The sequence below is a fragment of the Salvelinus alpinus genome, chromosome 8 (assembly GCF_045679555.1).
Source record: "Salvelinus alpinus chromosome 8, SLU_Salpinus.1, whole genome shotgun sequence".
NCBI lineage: Eukaryota > Metazoa > Chordata > Actinopteri > Salmoniformes > Salmonidae > Salvelinus > Salvelinus alpinus.
The window spans coordinates 72,939,678-72,957,485 of record NC_092093.1 but is presented as its reverse complement, the minus strand read 5'-3'; the positions used below and the strand labels follow the sequence as shown (position 1 = coordinate 72,957,485).

Here is a 17,808-nt window from a genome sequence, read left to right as displayed (position 1 = left end):
CGAACTGCTTTGCTTTATCTTGGCCAGGTCGCAATTGTAAATGAGAACGTGTTCTCAATTTGCCTACCTGGTTAAATAAAGGTTAAATAAATAAAATAAATAAAAATAAAGGTTAAATAAAAAATATATATTAAAAAAAGAGGGAACAAACAGAAAATCTGGAACCCTCCAACCAGGATTTCTGGAAAACTGGGTCATTTGGGGATGTTGCTGGAATTGTTCAGCCATAGTCCAGTCACATTATGTATGTGGGTCATTGAGGCATTAACATTACCATGATGGCCCGATGGCCCCCAATGACCTAATGGCACTGTGGCCTGATGGCCCCCAATGGCCTCATGGCCCCCAATGGCCCCTATGGCCTGATGGCCCCTATGGCCTTCCTCCTATGTCCTGGCTAAGTCATGTATGTTTGCTTCCATCAATATCTGTTTTGTCAGCAGGCTTCCCCTGCAGTAGGCTCAGAGGTGGAATTTATTAGTGTTCGTTCAGGAGTCATGTGCTTTCCCAGTGAAAACAATGCCGTTTTTGCCTGATGATGTAACATCCACGTTTGGACTGTGGTTGGCCGGAGCGAGTGCTGGCATTGTGTTCTAGTGAGCTTCAGGATGTCCTGTGTTGCGGGGAGGGGAGGAGGGGGTAGGAGAGGACGTAAAGGCCAGAGAGACGCAGCGATAGCGTCCTAGGCAGAGGTAGCTAGCTAGCTGCGTTCACAGACAGACTCTCACTGGACCCAAACTACCTTGAACCACTACCTCTGCTGTCCCGTCTGAAAGGGTTCTACCTCTCATAAGAGCTTCTGGAACTTATGGAATTGGCTTGAACCCTGTACTGGAGACATTTTGCCCCCATTCCCTGGAAAGAAATGCCTTATTAGGTGACACAAATGGAGATAAAGGAAGAGACTTGTGTGCCATTTCCCCTGTGGCAGTTGGAGAACGCTTTAGTGCATTAAGAGGGCTGTAGATCAGCTTGACCACTAGAGGCAGGTCCCCCTTTGGAACCACGGAACCCACAAAGGACCTACTGAGTAAGGAGTGGCTCTACGGTCAAGGAGTGGTTGTACCATACAGCCAGGAAGACCAACAGAGAAGAGAGAAGAGAGAAGTCCTTGAGAGCAGCTTGGGTAGAAAGAGTTTGGTGCTATAACAACCACCCGACTGCGGACCACATCATACACACAGACTGAATGCTAAAAAGGGTTCAGCCTCTGGAGGGCAAGCCTGGTCGTGGGTAAGTGGTGGCTGGCATGTGTGTGTGTTTTACGGTAGAGTTCCTCTTGTTCTATAGAGACAGGAAGCCTGCACTGTAAGAGCATAGAGAGCTGCTGGTCTCTCTCTCTCTCTCTCTCTTTGAGTCTCCTAGTTCCTTTGTCGCTTGCTTACCTATTTCCTGTATGACGAAGAGGATTCTAGAATGGAAACGGTTTGTGGTTATTGTGCTGCTAAGTGTTGTTTGAACTGTTTGGAACTAAGTCTCCACGGGGCTCAACTAACTAGAAAACCTTCAACCTGGACTACCGATCGTTTACTTAGAGCATTCTAATATATCTCATGTAAAAGAAGACATCTCGAAGAACTTTCTGGTAAGAAGAAGAAAAAGTGCTTTCTGCAATCCTCTTCCCTTGAACCATTCTCTTGATCTCCTGTTCCCCTCCTGATCTCCAGACATCTCTATTGTTAGGCGGAGAGAACATCGACACTAGGGGAATGGCCTCAGGGAATGGCGTCACTGGTTTTGCGACCCAAATGGAACCCTATTCTCCTATAGTGCACTACTTTTTACCAGGGTCCACAGGGATCTACCATACCGCTCTGGTCCAAAGTAGTGCAATATATAGTGAATAGGGTGCCATTTCAGATGCGGCTTGGGCTGCTGGTGCTGCCTGTTGAGCTCCTATTCTGGTTTATTTTCTCTCCTCCCGAGTGAGACAGGAAGTTTATTGTGGAGACTGATTATAGACCTATTTACATTGGTGTTTTACCCTTCTCTTTTTCAGTCATCACTTTGTTTAGACTTAAGGCAGGAAACGGTGTGTCTTTCCAGATTACAATTCAAATCAGTACTGTTTCGGTCAAAACTCAGCTTTTTCTGTCAAATCTCTACTGTTTCAGTCAAATCTCTACTGTTTCAGTCAAATCTCTACGGTTTCAGTCAAATCTCTGCTGTTTCAGTCAAATATTTACTGTTTCAGTCAAATCTCAAATCTCTGCTGTTTCAGTCAAATATCTACTGTTTCAGTCAAATCTCAAATCTCTACTGTTTCAGTCAAATATCTACTGTTTCAGTCAAATCTCTGCTGTTTCAGTCAAATCTCTACTGTTTCAGTCAAATCTCTACTGTTTCAGTCAAATCTCTACGGTTTCAGTCAAATCTCTGCTGTTTCAGTCAAATATCTACTGTTTCAGTCAAATCTCAAATCTCTACTGTTTCAGTCAAATATCTACTGTTTCAGTCAAATCTCAAATCTCTACTGTTTCAGTCAAATATCTACTGTTTCAGTCAAATCTCTGCTGTTTCAGTCAAATATCTACTGTTTCAGTCAAATCTCTGCTGTTTCAGTCAAATCTCTACTGGTTCAGTCAAATATATACTGTTTCAGTCAAATCTCAAATCTCTACTGTTTCAGTCAAATATCTACTGTTTCAGTCAAATCTCAAATCTCTGCTGTTTCAGTCAAATATCTACTGTTTCAGTCAAATCTCTGCTGTTTCAGTTAAATCTCTGCTTTTTGTGTCAAATCTCAATTCTCTGCTGTTTCAGTCAAATCTCTGCTGTTTCAGTCAAATATCTACTGTTTCAGTCAAATCTCAAATCTCTACTGTTTCAGTCAAATATCTACTGTTTCAGTCAAATCTCTGCTGTTTCAGTCAAATCTCAAATCTCTACTGTTTCAGTCAAATATCTACTGTTTCAGTCAAATCTCAAATCTCTACTGTTTCAGTCAAATCTCTGCTGTTTCAGTCAATTCTCTGCTGTTTGTGTCAAATCTCAATTCTCTGCTGTTTCAGTCAAATCTCTGCTGTTTCAGTCAAATCTTTACTGTTTCAGTCAAATCTCTACTGTTTCAGTCAAATCTCTGCTGTTTCAGTCAAATATCTGCTGTTTCAGTCAAATCTAAAATCTCTACTGTTTCAGGCAAATCTCTGCTGTTTCAGTCAAATCTCTGCTGTTTGAGTCAAATTTCTACTTTTTCAGTCAAATCTCTACTGTTTTAGTCTTTTCAGGCCTAACTATTCTGCTGAAGTGTTTTGGGGATATATGGTGATAGAGACGGACTATTTCACAACACTCATCACTACCTCATGTTATGTAGGCTCTCAACCTGTATAGCAACATATTCGGATAATGATTAGTCTCATGTTCATGTAGGTTATATGTTTTGACATTACAGTGCATCTTGTCTTCAGTTCTGAATAGGTATAGGTTGTCCCAGTTATTTATTTTCACAGTTTAGCCTAACTTGCTTCATCTGTTTTGACAGGTGTTAACTTCAAGGATGTGAACGAGGAGAACAAGCAGAAGCTTTTCGGAGAGATATACACTTCCATCGACACATTGGCATTCACCTTTGGCAATGTGTAAGTACAACGTTGTAATAGTGATTGCAATAACTAGCTCTGTTTTTCTGACTCTTTATGGTGACACAAACAAACTATATTTAAATAGGTGCAGGGTATCCTTGTCTTACAACTCTAGATAATATAATATTCTCAATCTTCAGTCTGTGTTTCCTTGCGTAATGGCTGCTTGTGTTGTTGACTCTTAAAGTGTTGCCAACACTTCAGGGGAAGTTGCCCACACAACCACCGATCTAGGATGAGATTTGCCCTACCCCAATCCATACACTTACCATTTGTTCTAAACACAACACATCTGACCCCAGACCAGTGCCTAGGGGTTATTTCCATGCCTTTCATTGTTGTTGTGTGTTCCTCTTTCAGAGTGTCTGACTTCCTTATGGGAGATGTAGAGAATGGATCAGCGTTGGGGCTGCCCCTGACTCGGAGAAGCAGGGTAAGACAAACACACATAGATACATACACAACTGTCTGTCTGGACATTATGTATGTATTTACAGTAATGTGATTGACTGTCTAAAGATACCCAGGATGGAGAGGTCAAAGGGTGTGGTGCTCTCAGGAAACAACAACATAACACTGTATGATGGGGCTGGGAGATTGTTTCCTGTTTGAAGTGGAGGGTACTCCTGAAATATCTTCTAGTGATTAATTACAGCATGACAGGGTGTTGATGTAGTTTGTAGCTTTTAACTATAACACAAAGGGAAATTAAAATGCTCACTAGCCATGGTCATTCTGTCATGTCATGTACCATCCAGTTCCTTACTCATCACTGTGGAACTGTTCTGTCTATCTGTCTCATTCCCAGTCGTTTGAGAACCTTTCCGTGGAATCTGTAGTATCCGGTCCAGAGAAAGATGATCCATCAGGTAACATGCACTACAACCACCATGACACCTTACTACTCCATCCACTTAACAACTGATAGCAGTTCACAATTTACAATGTACTCTATCACAGCTTGGCTTGGCTCTCCCTTATAAAAACATTACATATTGACATAAACCAGCCCTGTCTTTGTGGATTTTTTAATGAAAAATAATAATAATAAATTACATTTTTATAGCGCTTTTCATAGAATCTCAAAGCACTTCAAGAGCAAGAAAACAAACAAGCAATATACCATGACAGGTCAACCAATAGAGGCCAAGTCTTTTATAGCTGCATCCTCCGAAGATGGAAAGGGTCAGTTTATGGCTTGAGCGAAGGGACCTGGTCAGAAGATGGTAGATGATGGGGATGGAGTCTGCTGATGATCTTGTAGAGGGCAAGTCTGGGAACCAGCCTGGGTTTTATAGCCACTGGACTTCTCCTCTTCCTCTCTGTGTAGAACCCACTTGGGGGATTCCTCAGCAGCTGTGGGCGCCAGCAAGCTCACCACGCAAAGTTCAGAATAGTAGCCAGTCGTCCTCATTAAGAGCCCTCTTTCTCAGCACTGCTTTATTCCTCTGTCTCCCGTTCCTCTCACGCTTCAGGCGATTCCTCAAATGATGTTCTCATAACAGCTGGAATTGGCAGCCAGGTGAAACAAAAAAAGATGGTACTGTGCCCAGATGCATTTTTTAAACAAATCTAGTTAGCCAAGCCAAAAATAGTTAACCAGTCAGTCAATCTGCAAATCCGTGGCTCAAAAATGACAGATATACGCAATAAAAACGAAATGTCATCAAAAACAACACTTGAAAACCCCTAAAAATAACTAAAGATGATTAGGTGTCAATGTGTCGATAGGCTATATGTCACTTGGGGTGACAGTACACCCAAAGTACTGTGGGGAGCATTGGAGTCAACATGGGTTGTGGAAGACTTTCGACACCTTGTAGAGTCAATGCCCATATGAATTGAGTCTGTTCTGAGGGCAAAAGTGGGTGCAACTCAACGTCTGTGCCCAGTGGGATGGCTCTAGAAGAGTTTGTTGAGCGAAAGTGCCCTCTCCACTATCATCTTAATACAGCTTCATCTGTCAATCTGTGTTACGTCACTCTGTGTACTCAACAAACCACATTCCCTCTGTAACAAAGCTGGGTGGCTAGAAACACGGAACCACTGTGAATAGCTCATCGTAATATACCTACTACTGTACATACCATTTTATTTTCCTAATTATATTGTCTGTACACACCACATATTTATATTCTCACTCTAATACAGTGCCTTCGGAAAGTATTCAGACCCCTTCACATTTTCCACATTTTGTTTCGTTACAGCATTATTCTAAAATGTATTACATTTTTCCCCCTCATCAATCTACACACAATACCCTATAATGACAAAGCAAAAACAAGTTCTTAGAAATTTTTGCTAATTTATAAATAAATAAAAACAACTGAAATATCACATTTCAAATCAAATCAAATTTTATTTGTCACATACACATGGTTAGCAGATGTTAATGCGAGTTTAGCGAAATGCTTGTGCTTCTAGTTCCGACAATGCAGTAATAACCAACGAGTAATCTAACCTAACAATTCCACAACAACTACCTTATACACACAAGTGTAAAGGGATAAAGAATATGTACATAATAATATATGAATGAGTGATGGTACAGAACGGCATAGGCAAGATGCAGTAGATGGTATCGAGTACAGTATATACATATGAGATGAGTAATGTAGGGTATGTAAACATATAAAAGTGGCATTGTTTAAAGTGGCTAGTGATACATGTATTACCTCAAGATGGCAAGATGCAGTAGATGGTATAGAGTACAGTATATACATATGAGATGAGTAATGTAGGGTATGTAAACATTATATGAAGTGGCTAGTGATACATGTATTACATAAAGATGGCAAGATGCAGTAGATGGTATAGAGTACAGTATATACATATGAGATGAGTAATGTAGGGTATGTAAACATTATATGAAGTGGCATTGTTTAAAGTGGCTAGTGATACATTTTTTACATACATTTTTACATTATTAAAGTGGCTGGAGTTGAGTCAGTATGTTGGCAGCAGCCACTCAATGTTAGTGGTGGCTGTTTAACAGTCTGGTGGTCTTGAGATAGAAGCTGTTTTTCAGTCTCGGTCCCTGCTTTGATGCACCTGTACTGACCTCGCCTTCTGGATGATAGCGGGGTGAACAGGCAGTGGCTCGGGTGGTTGTTGTCCTTGATGATCTTTTTGACCTTCCTGTGACATCGGGTGCTGTAGCTGTCATGGAGAGCAGGTAGTTTGCCCCCGGTGATGCGTTGTGCAGAACTCACTACCCTCTGGAGAGCCTTACGGTTGTGGGCGGAGCAGTTGCTGTACCAGGCGGTGATACAGCCCGACAGGATGCTCTCGATTGTGCATCTGTAAAAGTTTGTGAGTGCTTTTGGTGACAAGCCGAATTTCTTCAGCCTCCTGAGGTTGAAGAGGCGCTGCTGCGCCTTCTTCACCACGCTGTCTGTGTGGGTGGACCAATTCAGTTTGTCCGTGATGTGGAGAGGGCTCAGAACGCACCCTTGTGGGGCCCCAGTGTTGAGGATCAGCGGGGTAGAGATGTTGTTACCTACCCTCACCACCTGGGGGCGGCCCGTCAGGAAGTCCAGTACCCAGTTGCACAGGGCGGGGTCGAGACCCAGGGTCTCGAGCTTGATGACGAGTTTGGAGGGTACTATGGTGTTAAATGCTGAGCTGTAGTCGATGAACAGCATTCTCACATAGGTATTCCTCTTGTCCAGATGGGTTAGGGCAGTGTGCAGTATGGTTGCGATTGTGTCGTCTGTGGACCTATTGGTGCGGTAAGCAAATTGGAGTGGGTCTAGGGTGTCAGGTAGGGTGGAGGTGATATGGTCCTTGACTAGTCTCTCAAAGCACTTCATGATGACGGAAGTGAGTGCTACGGGGCGGTAGTCGTTTAGCTCAGTTACCTTAGCTTTCTTGGGAACAGGAACAATGGTGACCCTCTTGAAGCATGTGGGAACAGTAGACTGGGATAAGGATTGATTGAATATGTCCGTAAACATTTACATAAGTATTCAGCCCCTTTACTCAGTACTTTGTTGAAGCACCTTTGGTAGTGAATACTGCCTTGAGTCTTCTTGGGTATGACGCTACAAGCTTGGCACACCTATATCTGTAGAATTTCTCTCATTCTTCTCTGTAGATCCTCTCAAGCTCTGTCGAAGTTGATGGGGAGCGTTGCTGCACAGCTATTTTCAGGTCTCTCCAGAGATGTTCAATCGTGTTCAAGTCCGGGCTCTGGCTGGGCCACTCAAGGACATTCAGAGACTTGTCCCGCAGCCACGCCTGCGTTGTCTTGGCTGTGTGCTTAGGGTCGTTGTCCCGTTGGAAGGTGAACCTTCGCCCCAGTCTGAGGTCCTGAGCACTCTAGAGCAGGTTTTCATCAAGGATCACTCTGTACTTTGCTTCATTCATCTTTTCCTCAATCCTGACTAGTCTCCCAATCCCTGCCGCTGAAAAACATCCCCCTCAGCATGATGCTGCCACCACCATGCTTCACCGTAGGGATGGTGCCAGGTTTCCTCCAGACGTGACGCTTGGCCTTCAGGCCAAAGAGTTCAATCTTGGTTTCATCAGACCAGAGGATCTTGTTTCTCATGGTCTGAGAGTCTTTAGGTGCATTTTGTCAAACTCCAAGCGGGCTATCATGTGCCTTTTACTGAGGAGTGGCTTCCATCTTGCCATTCTACCATAAAGGCCTGATTGTTGGAGTGCTGCAGAGATGGTTGTCCTTCTGGAAGGTTCTCCCATCTCCACAGAGGAACTCTAGAGCACTGTCGAAGTGATCATTAGGTTCTTGGTCACATCCCTGACCAAGGCCCGTCTTGGTGGTTCCAATCTTCTTCCATTTAAGAATGATGGAGGCCATTCTATTCTTGGGGACCTTCAATGCTGCAGAAATGTTTTGGTACCCTTCCCCAGATCTGTGCCTTGACACAATGTAGTCTCGGAGCTCTACGGACAATTCCTTCGACGTCAATGCTTGGTTTTTGCACTGTTAATTGTCGACCTTATATAGACAGGCATGTGCCTTTCCAAATCATGTCCAATCAAGTTGTAGAAACATCTCAAGGATGATAAATGGAAACAGGATGCACCTGAGCTCAATTTCGAGTCTCATAGCAAAGGGTCTGAATACTTATGTAAATAAGGTAATACATTTGCAAATAAAAAACTGTTTTCACTTTGTCATTATGGGGTATTGTGTGTAGATTGCTGAGGAAATTGTTTTATTTAATCCATTTTAGAACGAGGCTAGATCCTAACAAAATGTCGAAAAAGTCCTGGGGTCTGAGTACTTTCCGAAGGCACTGTATATACACTACCGTTCAAAAGTTTGGAGTCACTTAGAAATGCCCTTGTTTTTGAAGGAAAAGCACATTTTTCGTCCATTAAAATAACATAAAATTGATCAGAAATACAGTGTAGACAAGTTTTTATGTTGTAAATGACTATTGTAGCTGGAAACTGCAGTTTTTTTTATGGATTATCTTCATAGGCGTACAGAGACCCATTATCAGCAACCATCACTCCTGTGTTCCAATGGCACGTTGTGTTAGCTAATCCAAGTTTATCATTTTGAAAGGCTAATTGATCATTAGAAAACCCTTTTGCAATTTTGTTAGCACAGCTGAAAAGTGTTGTCCTGATTAAAGAAGCAATAAAACTGGCCTTCTTTAGACTAGTTGAGTATCTGGTTTGCGTAAGTATTTTTGGGTACGATTAGAGGCTCAAGATGACCGGAAACAAATAACTTTAATCTGAAACTCGCAGTCTATTCTTGTTCTGAGAAATTAAGGATATTCCATGCGAGAAATTGCCAAGAAACTGAAAAGCTCGTACAACGCTGTGTACTACTCCCTTCACAGAACAGCGCAAACTGTCTCTAAACAGAATAGAAAGAGGAGTGGGAGGCCCCGGTGCACAACTGAGCAAGAGGACAAGTACGTTAGAGTGTCTAGTTTGAGAAACAGACGCCTCACAAGTCCTCAACTGGCAGCTTCATTAAATAGTACCCGCAAAACACCAGTCTCAACGTCAACAGTAAAGAGGCGACTCCTGGATGCTGGCCTTCTAGGCCGAGTTCCTCTGTCCAGTGTCTGTGTTCTTTTGCCCATCTTAATCTTTTCTTTTTAATGGCCAGTCTGAGATATGGCTTAGACTGACGAGTTTCAGAAGAAAGAAGAAAGTTCTTTGTTTCTGGCCATTTTGAGCCTGTAATCGAAATGCACAAATGCTGATGCTCTAGATACTCAACTAGTCTAAAGAAGGCCAGTTTTATTGCTTCTTTAATCAGCACAACCGTTTTCAGCTGTGCTAACATAATTGCAAAAGGATTTTCTAATGATCAATTAGCCTTTTAAAATTATAAACTTGGATTAGCTGACACAACGTGCCATTGGAACACAGGAGTGATGGTTGCTGATAATAGGCCTCTGTACGTCTATGTAGATATTCCTTTAAAAAAAATCAGTTTCCAACAACAATAGTAATTTACAACATTAACAATGTCTACACTGTATTTGTGATCAATTTAATTTAATTTTAATGCAAAAAAATAGCTTTTCTTTCTAAAACAAGGACATTTCTAAGTGACCCCAAACTTTTGAACGGTAGTGTGTATGTATGTGTGTGTGTGTGTGTGTGTGTGTGTGTGTGTGTGTGTGTGTGTGTGTGTGTGTGTGTGTGTGTGTGTGTGTGTGTGTGTGTGTGTGTGTGTGTGTGTGTGTGTGTGTGTGTGTGTGTGTGTGTATAGTCTGTCTCTATGTAGTCTCTATGGTATAGTTAAGGGGCCTATATAAGCTCTCCTGTCACACAGAGTGACCTATTAGCTCAGTCATATTAACACATAGAGGAGGCAATCCCTGTCCTGTCCAGTCTACTTAGCATTACAATGTATTACCAACACATAACCCAAGGTCAACAGGGACTTTACTTTCTGACAGATCTGACACACACACTAGTGCGCATACAGTCATGCGCACTCACGAACACACACACACAGTCATACACAGATACTCACACATGCGATAGAGAGGGGCTTGTCTGTAGCTAGTTGCCAGTAGCTGTTAGCCAGTAGGTAGCAATGCTCGGTCTCAGGCCTAGGCCCACTAACTTCTTCTTCCCCAACCCATGGCGTGTTACCATTACCATCACAGGTCCATCGCCGCCGGCGAGGGCGGAGGAGGTGGATGGTGTGGACGTGGCGCTGCAGCGGAGTGAAGGCGGGGTGGAGTCAGCTCTACTATACGCCAAGGCCTGGTCCAAGTACACCAAGGAACTGCTGGCCTGGGTGGACAAACGACTCAGTGTGGGTGAGTCTCTCTCCCTCCCTTTACCTCTAACATACATAGGATTAATACAGAGAAACATCTCATTATTGGTGAGTCGGAGCCACAGAATTAAAAAGAAAACTGTTATTAGATTATATTTTACAAACCGTGTGGTTCGAGCACTCAATGCTGATTGGCTGATAGCAGTGGTATATCATTCCGTATATCATGGGTATGACAAAACATGTATTTTTCTGTTTTAATTACGTTGGTAACCAGTTTATAATATCAATAAGGCACCTCAGGGGTTTGTGGTATATGGCCAATATACCACGGCTAACAGCTGTATGCAGGCACTTTGCGTTGCGTCGTGCAATAGAACAGGGGGTTGATGTAAGCTGTGTCACCGTTGGTATTTGGTATTTTATTAGGATCATCATTAGCTGTTGCAAAAACAGCAGGTACTCTTCATGGGGTCCACACAAAACATGAAACATTACATGACACAGAACATTAATTGACAAGAACAGCTCAAGGACAGAACTACATAAATGTTTTAAAAAGGCACACAGCCTACATATCAATGCATACACAGAAACTATCTTTCGGGGTTGGGGGTCTTTGCTGATCTTTAACTCCTTTTGCCTCAGCTCTGGAAGTGTTTTTTTCTTAGCGTTAGCCTAGCATTAGCTACTGTACATTAGCTTAGTTTGTCCTAACATTAGCTAAGGTATATTAGCATAGTTTGTCTTAGCATTAGCTACGGTATATTAGCTTAGTTTGTACTAGCATTAGCTACTGCATATTAGCTTTGTTTTTCCTGGCGTTAGCTACTGTATATTAGCTTACTTTGTCCTACCATGAGCTACTGTATATTAGCTTAGTTTGTCCTAGTATTAGCTGCTGTATATTAGCTTAATTTGTCCTAGCATTAGCCTACTTGTAAACAATAATAGATAGTTTCACACCTGGTCTATATTGCCCCAGATATATACTAGGACAAACGTGCATGGGTTGAATATAACACTGATGAGGTTATTATATGCTTTTTCACTACAGTAAACGCTAAACTTACCTAAGCACAGTATAGTGTACACTCTTAGAAATAAGGGTTTCCAAAGGTTCTTGGGTTGGTTTGTATGTATCCCCATAGAATAACCCTTTTTGGTTCCAAGTAGAACTCTTTTGGGTTTCATGTACAACCCTCTCGGGAAAGCGTTCTTCTACCTGGAACCAAAAGTGTTCTACCTGGAACCAAAAAGGGTTCTTCAAAAGGTTATACTATGGGGACAGCCGAAGAACCATTTTAGGTTCTAGATAGCACCTTTTTTTGCTAAGAGTGTAGTAGTGTGATTAGTCATTTGTCGTTAGCTCCTCTATTTGGATAAATAGGTTCCTGGGCATTTGTGTTTTTTGTCCTGTACTTAATCACTCAATGTCTACATAATACACACAGGGACAGTGGCTACTTAGTCATGCTGTATTGAACATTTATGACATAACCAGGCTAGGCAGGTAACGTTGAGTGTCTGATTGCAGATATCGAGTGTGCGAAGAGCTACGCCAAAATGGCCGAATCAGCGAAGACACTCGCAAGTCAACAGGTGATTATGATGAAATATGTTTTCTGCTCATATCAGTTGCATTTGTTATAATATCCACACTGTTCACCGGTTAATTTGTATCTCAAAAGATAACAGCTGTCATGACAATGAATCATTTTAAACCGTCTACACTACTTCTTTTGAATTGTGATTAGTCACTTTTGTTGTCTTCCCATCAAAGGAGTTCATGCCATTCCGGGACATTTACATGTCAGCATTCAAGAACGATATTGAGTACAGCCAGCTCCTACTGCACACAGCAGCTACCCTTCAAACCAACAAATTCATGCAGGTATGTACATCTAAGTGACTTTTCAGTATGTCCTGCTCTGATCTGCATAATCCATACTCACAGGCATTTGATGGATAAGTTAGCATTGACTCACTGAAGCGTTTGTGTGTGTGTGCGCGTGCGCGTGCGTGTGTGTGTGTATGTGTGGGGGTTGTTCTCTAGCCTCTCCTCGCGCGGAAGAACGAGCTGGACAAACTGAGGAAGGAGGTCAAGGAGCAGTGGCAGAGAGAACAGAAGAAAATGGTGGGTGGAACTTCAGAACTTTAAAAGGTCACATTAAAAGGAAACTTAAAGCAAACAGAGCCACAGTCATCAAAGGATATGTAAACCCCTCGCTGTGTGTGTGTGTGTGTGTGTGTGTGTGTGTGTGTGTGTGTGTGTGTGTGTGTGTGTGTGTGTGTGTGTGTGTGTGTGTGTGTGTGTGTGTGTGTGTGTGTGTGTGTGTGTGTGTGTGTGTGTGTGTGCGTGCGTGTGTGAGTGAGCCAGGCTCTTTACATTATTCAGGCAGTTAATAGCTGCAGAGTGTTGAAGGTAATCTCTTGAAGTCCAATTGCACCACCAGTGTGACTAGATGAGAGCAGACCCTAAACAAACTGGGTTGGTTAGTGTGTATCTCTAAGGACTGTGTTAGTTAGTATGTATCTCTAATGACTGGGTTGGTTAGTGTGTATCTCTAAGGACTGTGTTGGTTAGTATGTATCTCTAAGGACTATGTTGGTTAGTATGTATCTCTAAGGACTGGGTTGGTTAGTGTGTATCTCTAAGGACTGGGTTGGTTAGTTAGTATGTATCTCTAATGACTGGGTTGGTTAGTGTGTATCTCTAAGGACTGTGTTGGTTAGTATGTATCTCTAAGGACTGGGTTAGTATGTACTTTATCTCTAAGGACTGTGTTGGTTAGTATGTATCTCTAAGGACTGGGTTGGTTAGTATGTATCTCTAAGGACTGGGTTGGTTAGTATGTATCTCTAAGGACTGTGTTGGTTAGTATGTATCTCTAAGGACTATGTTGGTTAGTATGTATCTCTAAGGACTGGGTTGGTTAGTGTGTATCTCTAAGGACTGGGTTGGTTAGTTAGTATGTATCTCTAATGACTGGGTTGGTTAGTGTGTATCTCTAAGGACTGGGTTGGTTAGTGTGTACCTCTAAGGACTGGGTTGGTTAGTATGTATCTCTAAGGACTGGGTTGGTTAGTATGTATCTCTAAGGACTGGGTTGGTTAGTGTGTATCTCTAAGGACTGGGTTGGTTAGTATGTATCTCTAAGGACTGTGTTGGTTAGTGTGTATCTCTAAGGACTGGGTTGGTTAGTGTGTATCTCTAAGGACTGGGTTGGTTAGTATGTATCTCTAAGGACTGTGTTGGTTAGTGTGTATCTCTAAGGACTGGGTTGGTTAGTATGTATCTCTAAGGACTGGGTTGGTTAGTGTGTATCTCTAAGGACTGGGTTGGTTAGTATGTATCTCTAAGGACTGGGTTGGTTAGTATGTACTGTATCTCTAAGGACTGGGTTGGTTAGTATGTTTCTCTAAGGACTGGGTTGGTTAGTATGTATCTCTAAGGACTGTGTTGGTTAGTATGTATCTCTAAGGACTGTGTTGGTTAGCATGTACTGTATCTCTAAGGACTGGGTTGGTTAGTGTGTATCTCTAAGGACTGTGTTGGTTAGTATGTATCTCTAAGTACTGTGTTGGTTAGTGTGTATCTCTAAGGACTGGGTTGGTTAGTATGTATCTCTAAGGACTGGGTTAGTATGTACTTTATCTCTAAGGACTATGTTGGTTAGTATGTATCTCTAAGGACTGGGTTGGTTAGTATGTATCTCTAAGGACTGGGTTGGTTAGTATGTATCTCTAAGGACTGTGTTAGTTAGTATGTATCTCTAAGGACTGGGTTGGTTAGTATGTATCTCTAAGGACTGGGTTGGTTAGTATGTACTGTATCTCTAAGGACTGGGTTGGTTAGTATGTACTGTATCTCTAAGGACTGGGTTGGTTAGTATGTACTGTATCTCTAAGGACTGGGTTGGTTAGTTTGTATCTCTAAGGACTGGGTTGGTTAGTATGTACTGTATCTCTAAGGACTGTGTTGGTTAGTATGTATCTCTAAGGACTGGGTTGGATAGTGTGTATCTCTAAGGACTGTGTTGGTTAGTGTGTATCTCTAAGGACTGTTTTGGTTAGTGTGTATCTCTAAGGACTGGGTTGGTTAGTATGTATCTCTAAGGACTGGGTTGGTTAGTATGTATCTCTAAGGACTGGGTTGGTTAGTGTGTATCTCTAAGGACTGGGTTGGTTAGTATGTATCTCTAAGGACTGGGTTGGTTAGTATGTATCTCTAAGGACTGGGTTGGTTAGTATGTACTGTATCTCTAATGACTGGGTTGGTTAGTGTGTATCTCTAAGGACTGGGTTGGTTAGTATGTACTGTATCTCTAATGACCGGGTTGGTTAGTATGTATCTCTAAGGACTGGGTTGGTTAGTATGTACTGTATCTCTAATGACTGGGTTGGTTAGTATGTATCTCTAAGGACTGGGTTGGTTAGTATGTACTGTATCTCTAATGACTGGGTTGGTTAGTATGTATCTCTAAGGACTGGGTTGGTTAGTATGTACTGTATCTCTAATGACTGGGTTGGTTAGTATGTATCTCTAAGGACTGGGTTGGTTAGTATGTACTGTATCTCTAATGACTGGGTTGGTTAGTATGTATCTCTAAGGACTGGGTTGGTTAGTGTGTATCTCTAAGGACAGTTTATTTGTGTTGCCTTTGTGTGTTGTGGAACCATGTTTAGCCTTTGCAGTGTGAGAGAAAATTGGTTGAAAAGTGAACAATGATTAGGGCTGAGTCAACAATTTAGTAGCAGACATGTTTGTGTGTGTACATGTATGTGGTTTATTGTGTTTGTTTACCTTGTGTTTCCCTTGTGTTAACGCTGTGTGTGTTTTCAGCATGAGGCGGACAGTGCCCTGAGGAAGGCCCGTGTTCTGCAGGCCCAGAGACAGGAGGAGTATGAGAAGGCCCGGGTGTCCACCAGCCGAGTAGAGGAGGAGCAGCTGGGAGCAGCCAAGCTGGAGAAGAGACGCAGGCTGGAGGAGGAGGCTCTGCAGAAGGTAAAATGTCTTGTCCCTAGGGTTTATAGCTCATCCATGTCATGTCTGAGGCCCATAGCTCACCTATGTCATCTCAGAGGCCCATAGCTCATCCATGTCATCTCTGTCCATAGCTTATCCGTGAGGCCCGTAGATCATCCCTGAAACACATAGCTCATCCCTTAGGCCCATAGTTACCCACTGAGGTTCAAGGCTTGAGGACTAGGGTTACTGAAATACACAATCGAGTTAACATTTACAGTTACATTTTAGTCAATTAGTAGATGCTCTTATCCAGAGTTCTGAACAACTAACCCATTTTTTATTTAAATAATGTATTTAACTAGGCAAGTCAGTTAAGAACAAATGCTTATTTACAACGGCCAAACCCGGACGACGCTGGGACAATTGTGCACCGCTCTATGGGACTCCCAATCATAGCCAGTTGTGATACAGCCTGAATTCGAACCAGGGTGTTTGTAGTGACACCTCTAGGACTGATATGCAGGGCCTTAGACCACTGCGCCACCCAGGAACCCATAACTGCTACATGGGAATCCACATTGACATATTGAAGATGTTACTCTTTTGATCACTGGATTGTAGTTGTGAGCAGTTCTGCTAGACATGTTACCACCCCCCCCCTCCCCCCCACACTCTCTTCCATAGGCGGATGAGGCCAGAGACCACTGCAAGGCCTGTCTGACAGATGTAGGGGTGAAGAGAGTGGACCTGGCCAACACCAAGAGTGAGATCCTCACCCAGTTACGAAAGCTGGTCTTCCAGTGTGACCTCACTCTGAAAGCGGTATGTTGACAAATACATCTTACAGGATCCAAATGTTTGAGTAAAATCAAATATTCCCCAAAATATAGTAGATAGTAATATAGTATGTCCAGTGACTACTAAAGGCCATTTTTGGACATTCTGTCTGTTATAGATAATGTCATAAAAGAAGATACTGTAGATCTGGTGTAGGTGTAGATACTGTCTGGTGTAGATACTGTCATTCTAATTTTATGGGTGCTGTATCTCATGGGCTTTCTCTGTGTGTACGTCTCCCCAGGTGACAGTGAATTGGTTCCAGCTCCAGCAGGCTCAGGTTGTGTCTCTACCCGTCAACCACCAGTCTCTGTGTGAGAGCGCCAAGCTGTACGAGCCGGGTCAGCGATACGTTGGCTTCGTCAGGAGTCTTCCTGCCCAGTCAGACAGACCCAGGGTGGAGTCCTACTCCTTCGACGCCACCGTCTCACACTGTAACAACGCAGGGTGAGGGGAACACTGGATGGATGCTGTGATTTTGATTATCCTACTACTTTGGCTTAAACTCACTCTTTGATCCTTAAACATAAATAGAGAGTGTGTGTGTGTGTGTGTGTGTGTGTGTGTGTGTGTGTGTGTGTGTGTGTGTGTGTGTGTGTGTGTGTGTGTGTGTGTGTGTGTGTGTGTGTGTGTGTGTGTGTGTGTGTGTGTGTGTGTGTGTGTGTGTGTGTGTGTGTGCCTAAAAACTTGTGATGCATCATCATAAATAGGATTGAGATCTCCATGAGTGCCATCATATGAACAAATGAGTGAGTTGCTCTCTGTGGGAGCAGGAAGATTGTGTTTTGAGAGAAAAAGCCTTATGGAGAATAGTATTATATTTTGTGATTTGCTGAGAGAACGAGTGACTGGGAGAGCGGGAGAGAGAGAGAGAGAGAGCTAGAGAGAGAGAAAGAGCGAGAGAGAGAAAGAGAGAGAGTTTTTTAGAGAGATTGTGTTAGAGAGGGGAACACAATTGAGTTTGGTCTGCAGGACTTCCTGAGGTAGTGACTGGTCATGGGAAAGAGAAAGAGAGAGAGAGAGGTGAAGAAAGAGGTAGGGGGAAGGGGAAAACTGTTTTCATAATACTATTTCAGGCCATGCCTTCGGACTGAAACACCAATCTAAGTTGTTCAATTCTTTTGCTGATCTGTGTACAGATATAAGATAGGCCCAAGTTTGCCCACTGGACCATTCTTAAGTTCATA

At 42.7% G+C, this 17,808-nt stretch overlaps 1 protein-coding gene across 4 annotated transcripts in view; it reads left to right on the top strand.

The window, feature by feature from the left end:
• arhgap29a (Rho GTPase activating protein 29a) overlaps positions 1-17,808 on the top strand; it is a 79,151-nt gene that overhangs the window by 37,160 nt on the left and 24,183 nt on the right. For 2 of the 4 annotated variants that reach the window (XM_071414995.1, XM_071414994.1), the window contains exons 4-13: positions 3,485-3,581; positions 3,945-4,017; positions 4,393-4,453; positions 10,697-10,852; positions 12,350-12,414; positions 12,596-12,706; positions 12,869-12,949; positions 15,659-15,820; positions 16,469-16,606; positions 16,866-17,068. In XM_071414995.1, coding sequence (XP_071271096.1) covers positions 3,485-3,581; positions 3,945-4,017; positions 4,393-4,453; positions 10,697-10,852; positions 12,350-12,414; positions 12,596-12,706; positions 12,869-12,949; positions 15,659-15,820; positions 16,469-16,606; positions 16,866-17,068 — 1,147 coding nt within the window. Of the gene's footprint in view, positions 1-691; positions 1,234-1,384; positions 1,586-3,484; positions 3,582-3,944; positions 4,018-4,392; positions 4,454-10,696; positions 10,853-12,349; positions 12,415-12,595; positions 12,707-12,868; positions 12,950-15,658; positions 15,821-16,468; positions 16,607-16,865; positions 17,069-17,808 lie in introns of those variants that run through there. The other 2 variants (XM_071414996.1, XM_071414997.1) reach the window with 2 other exon arrangements.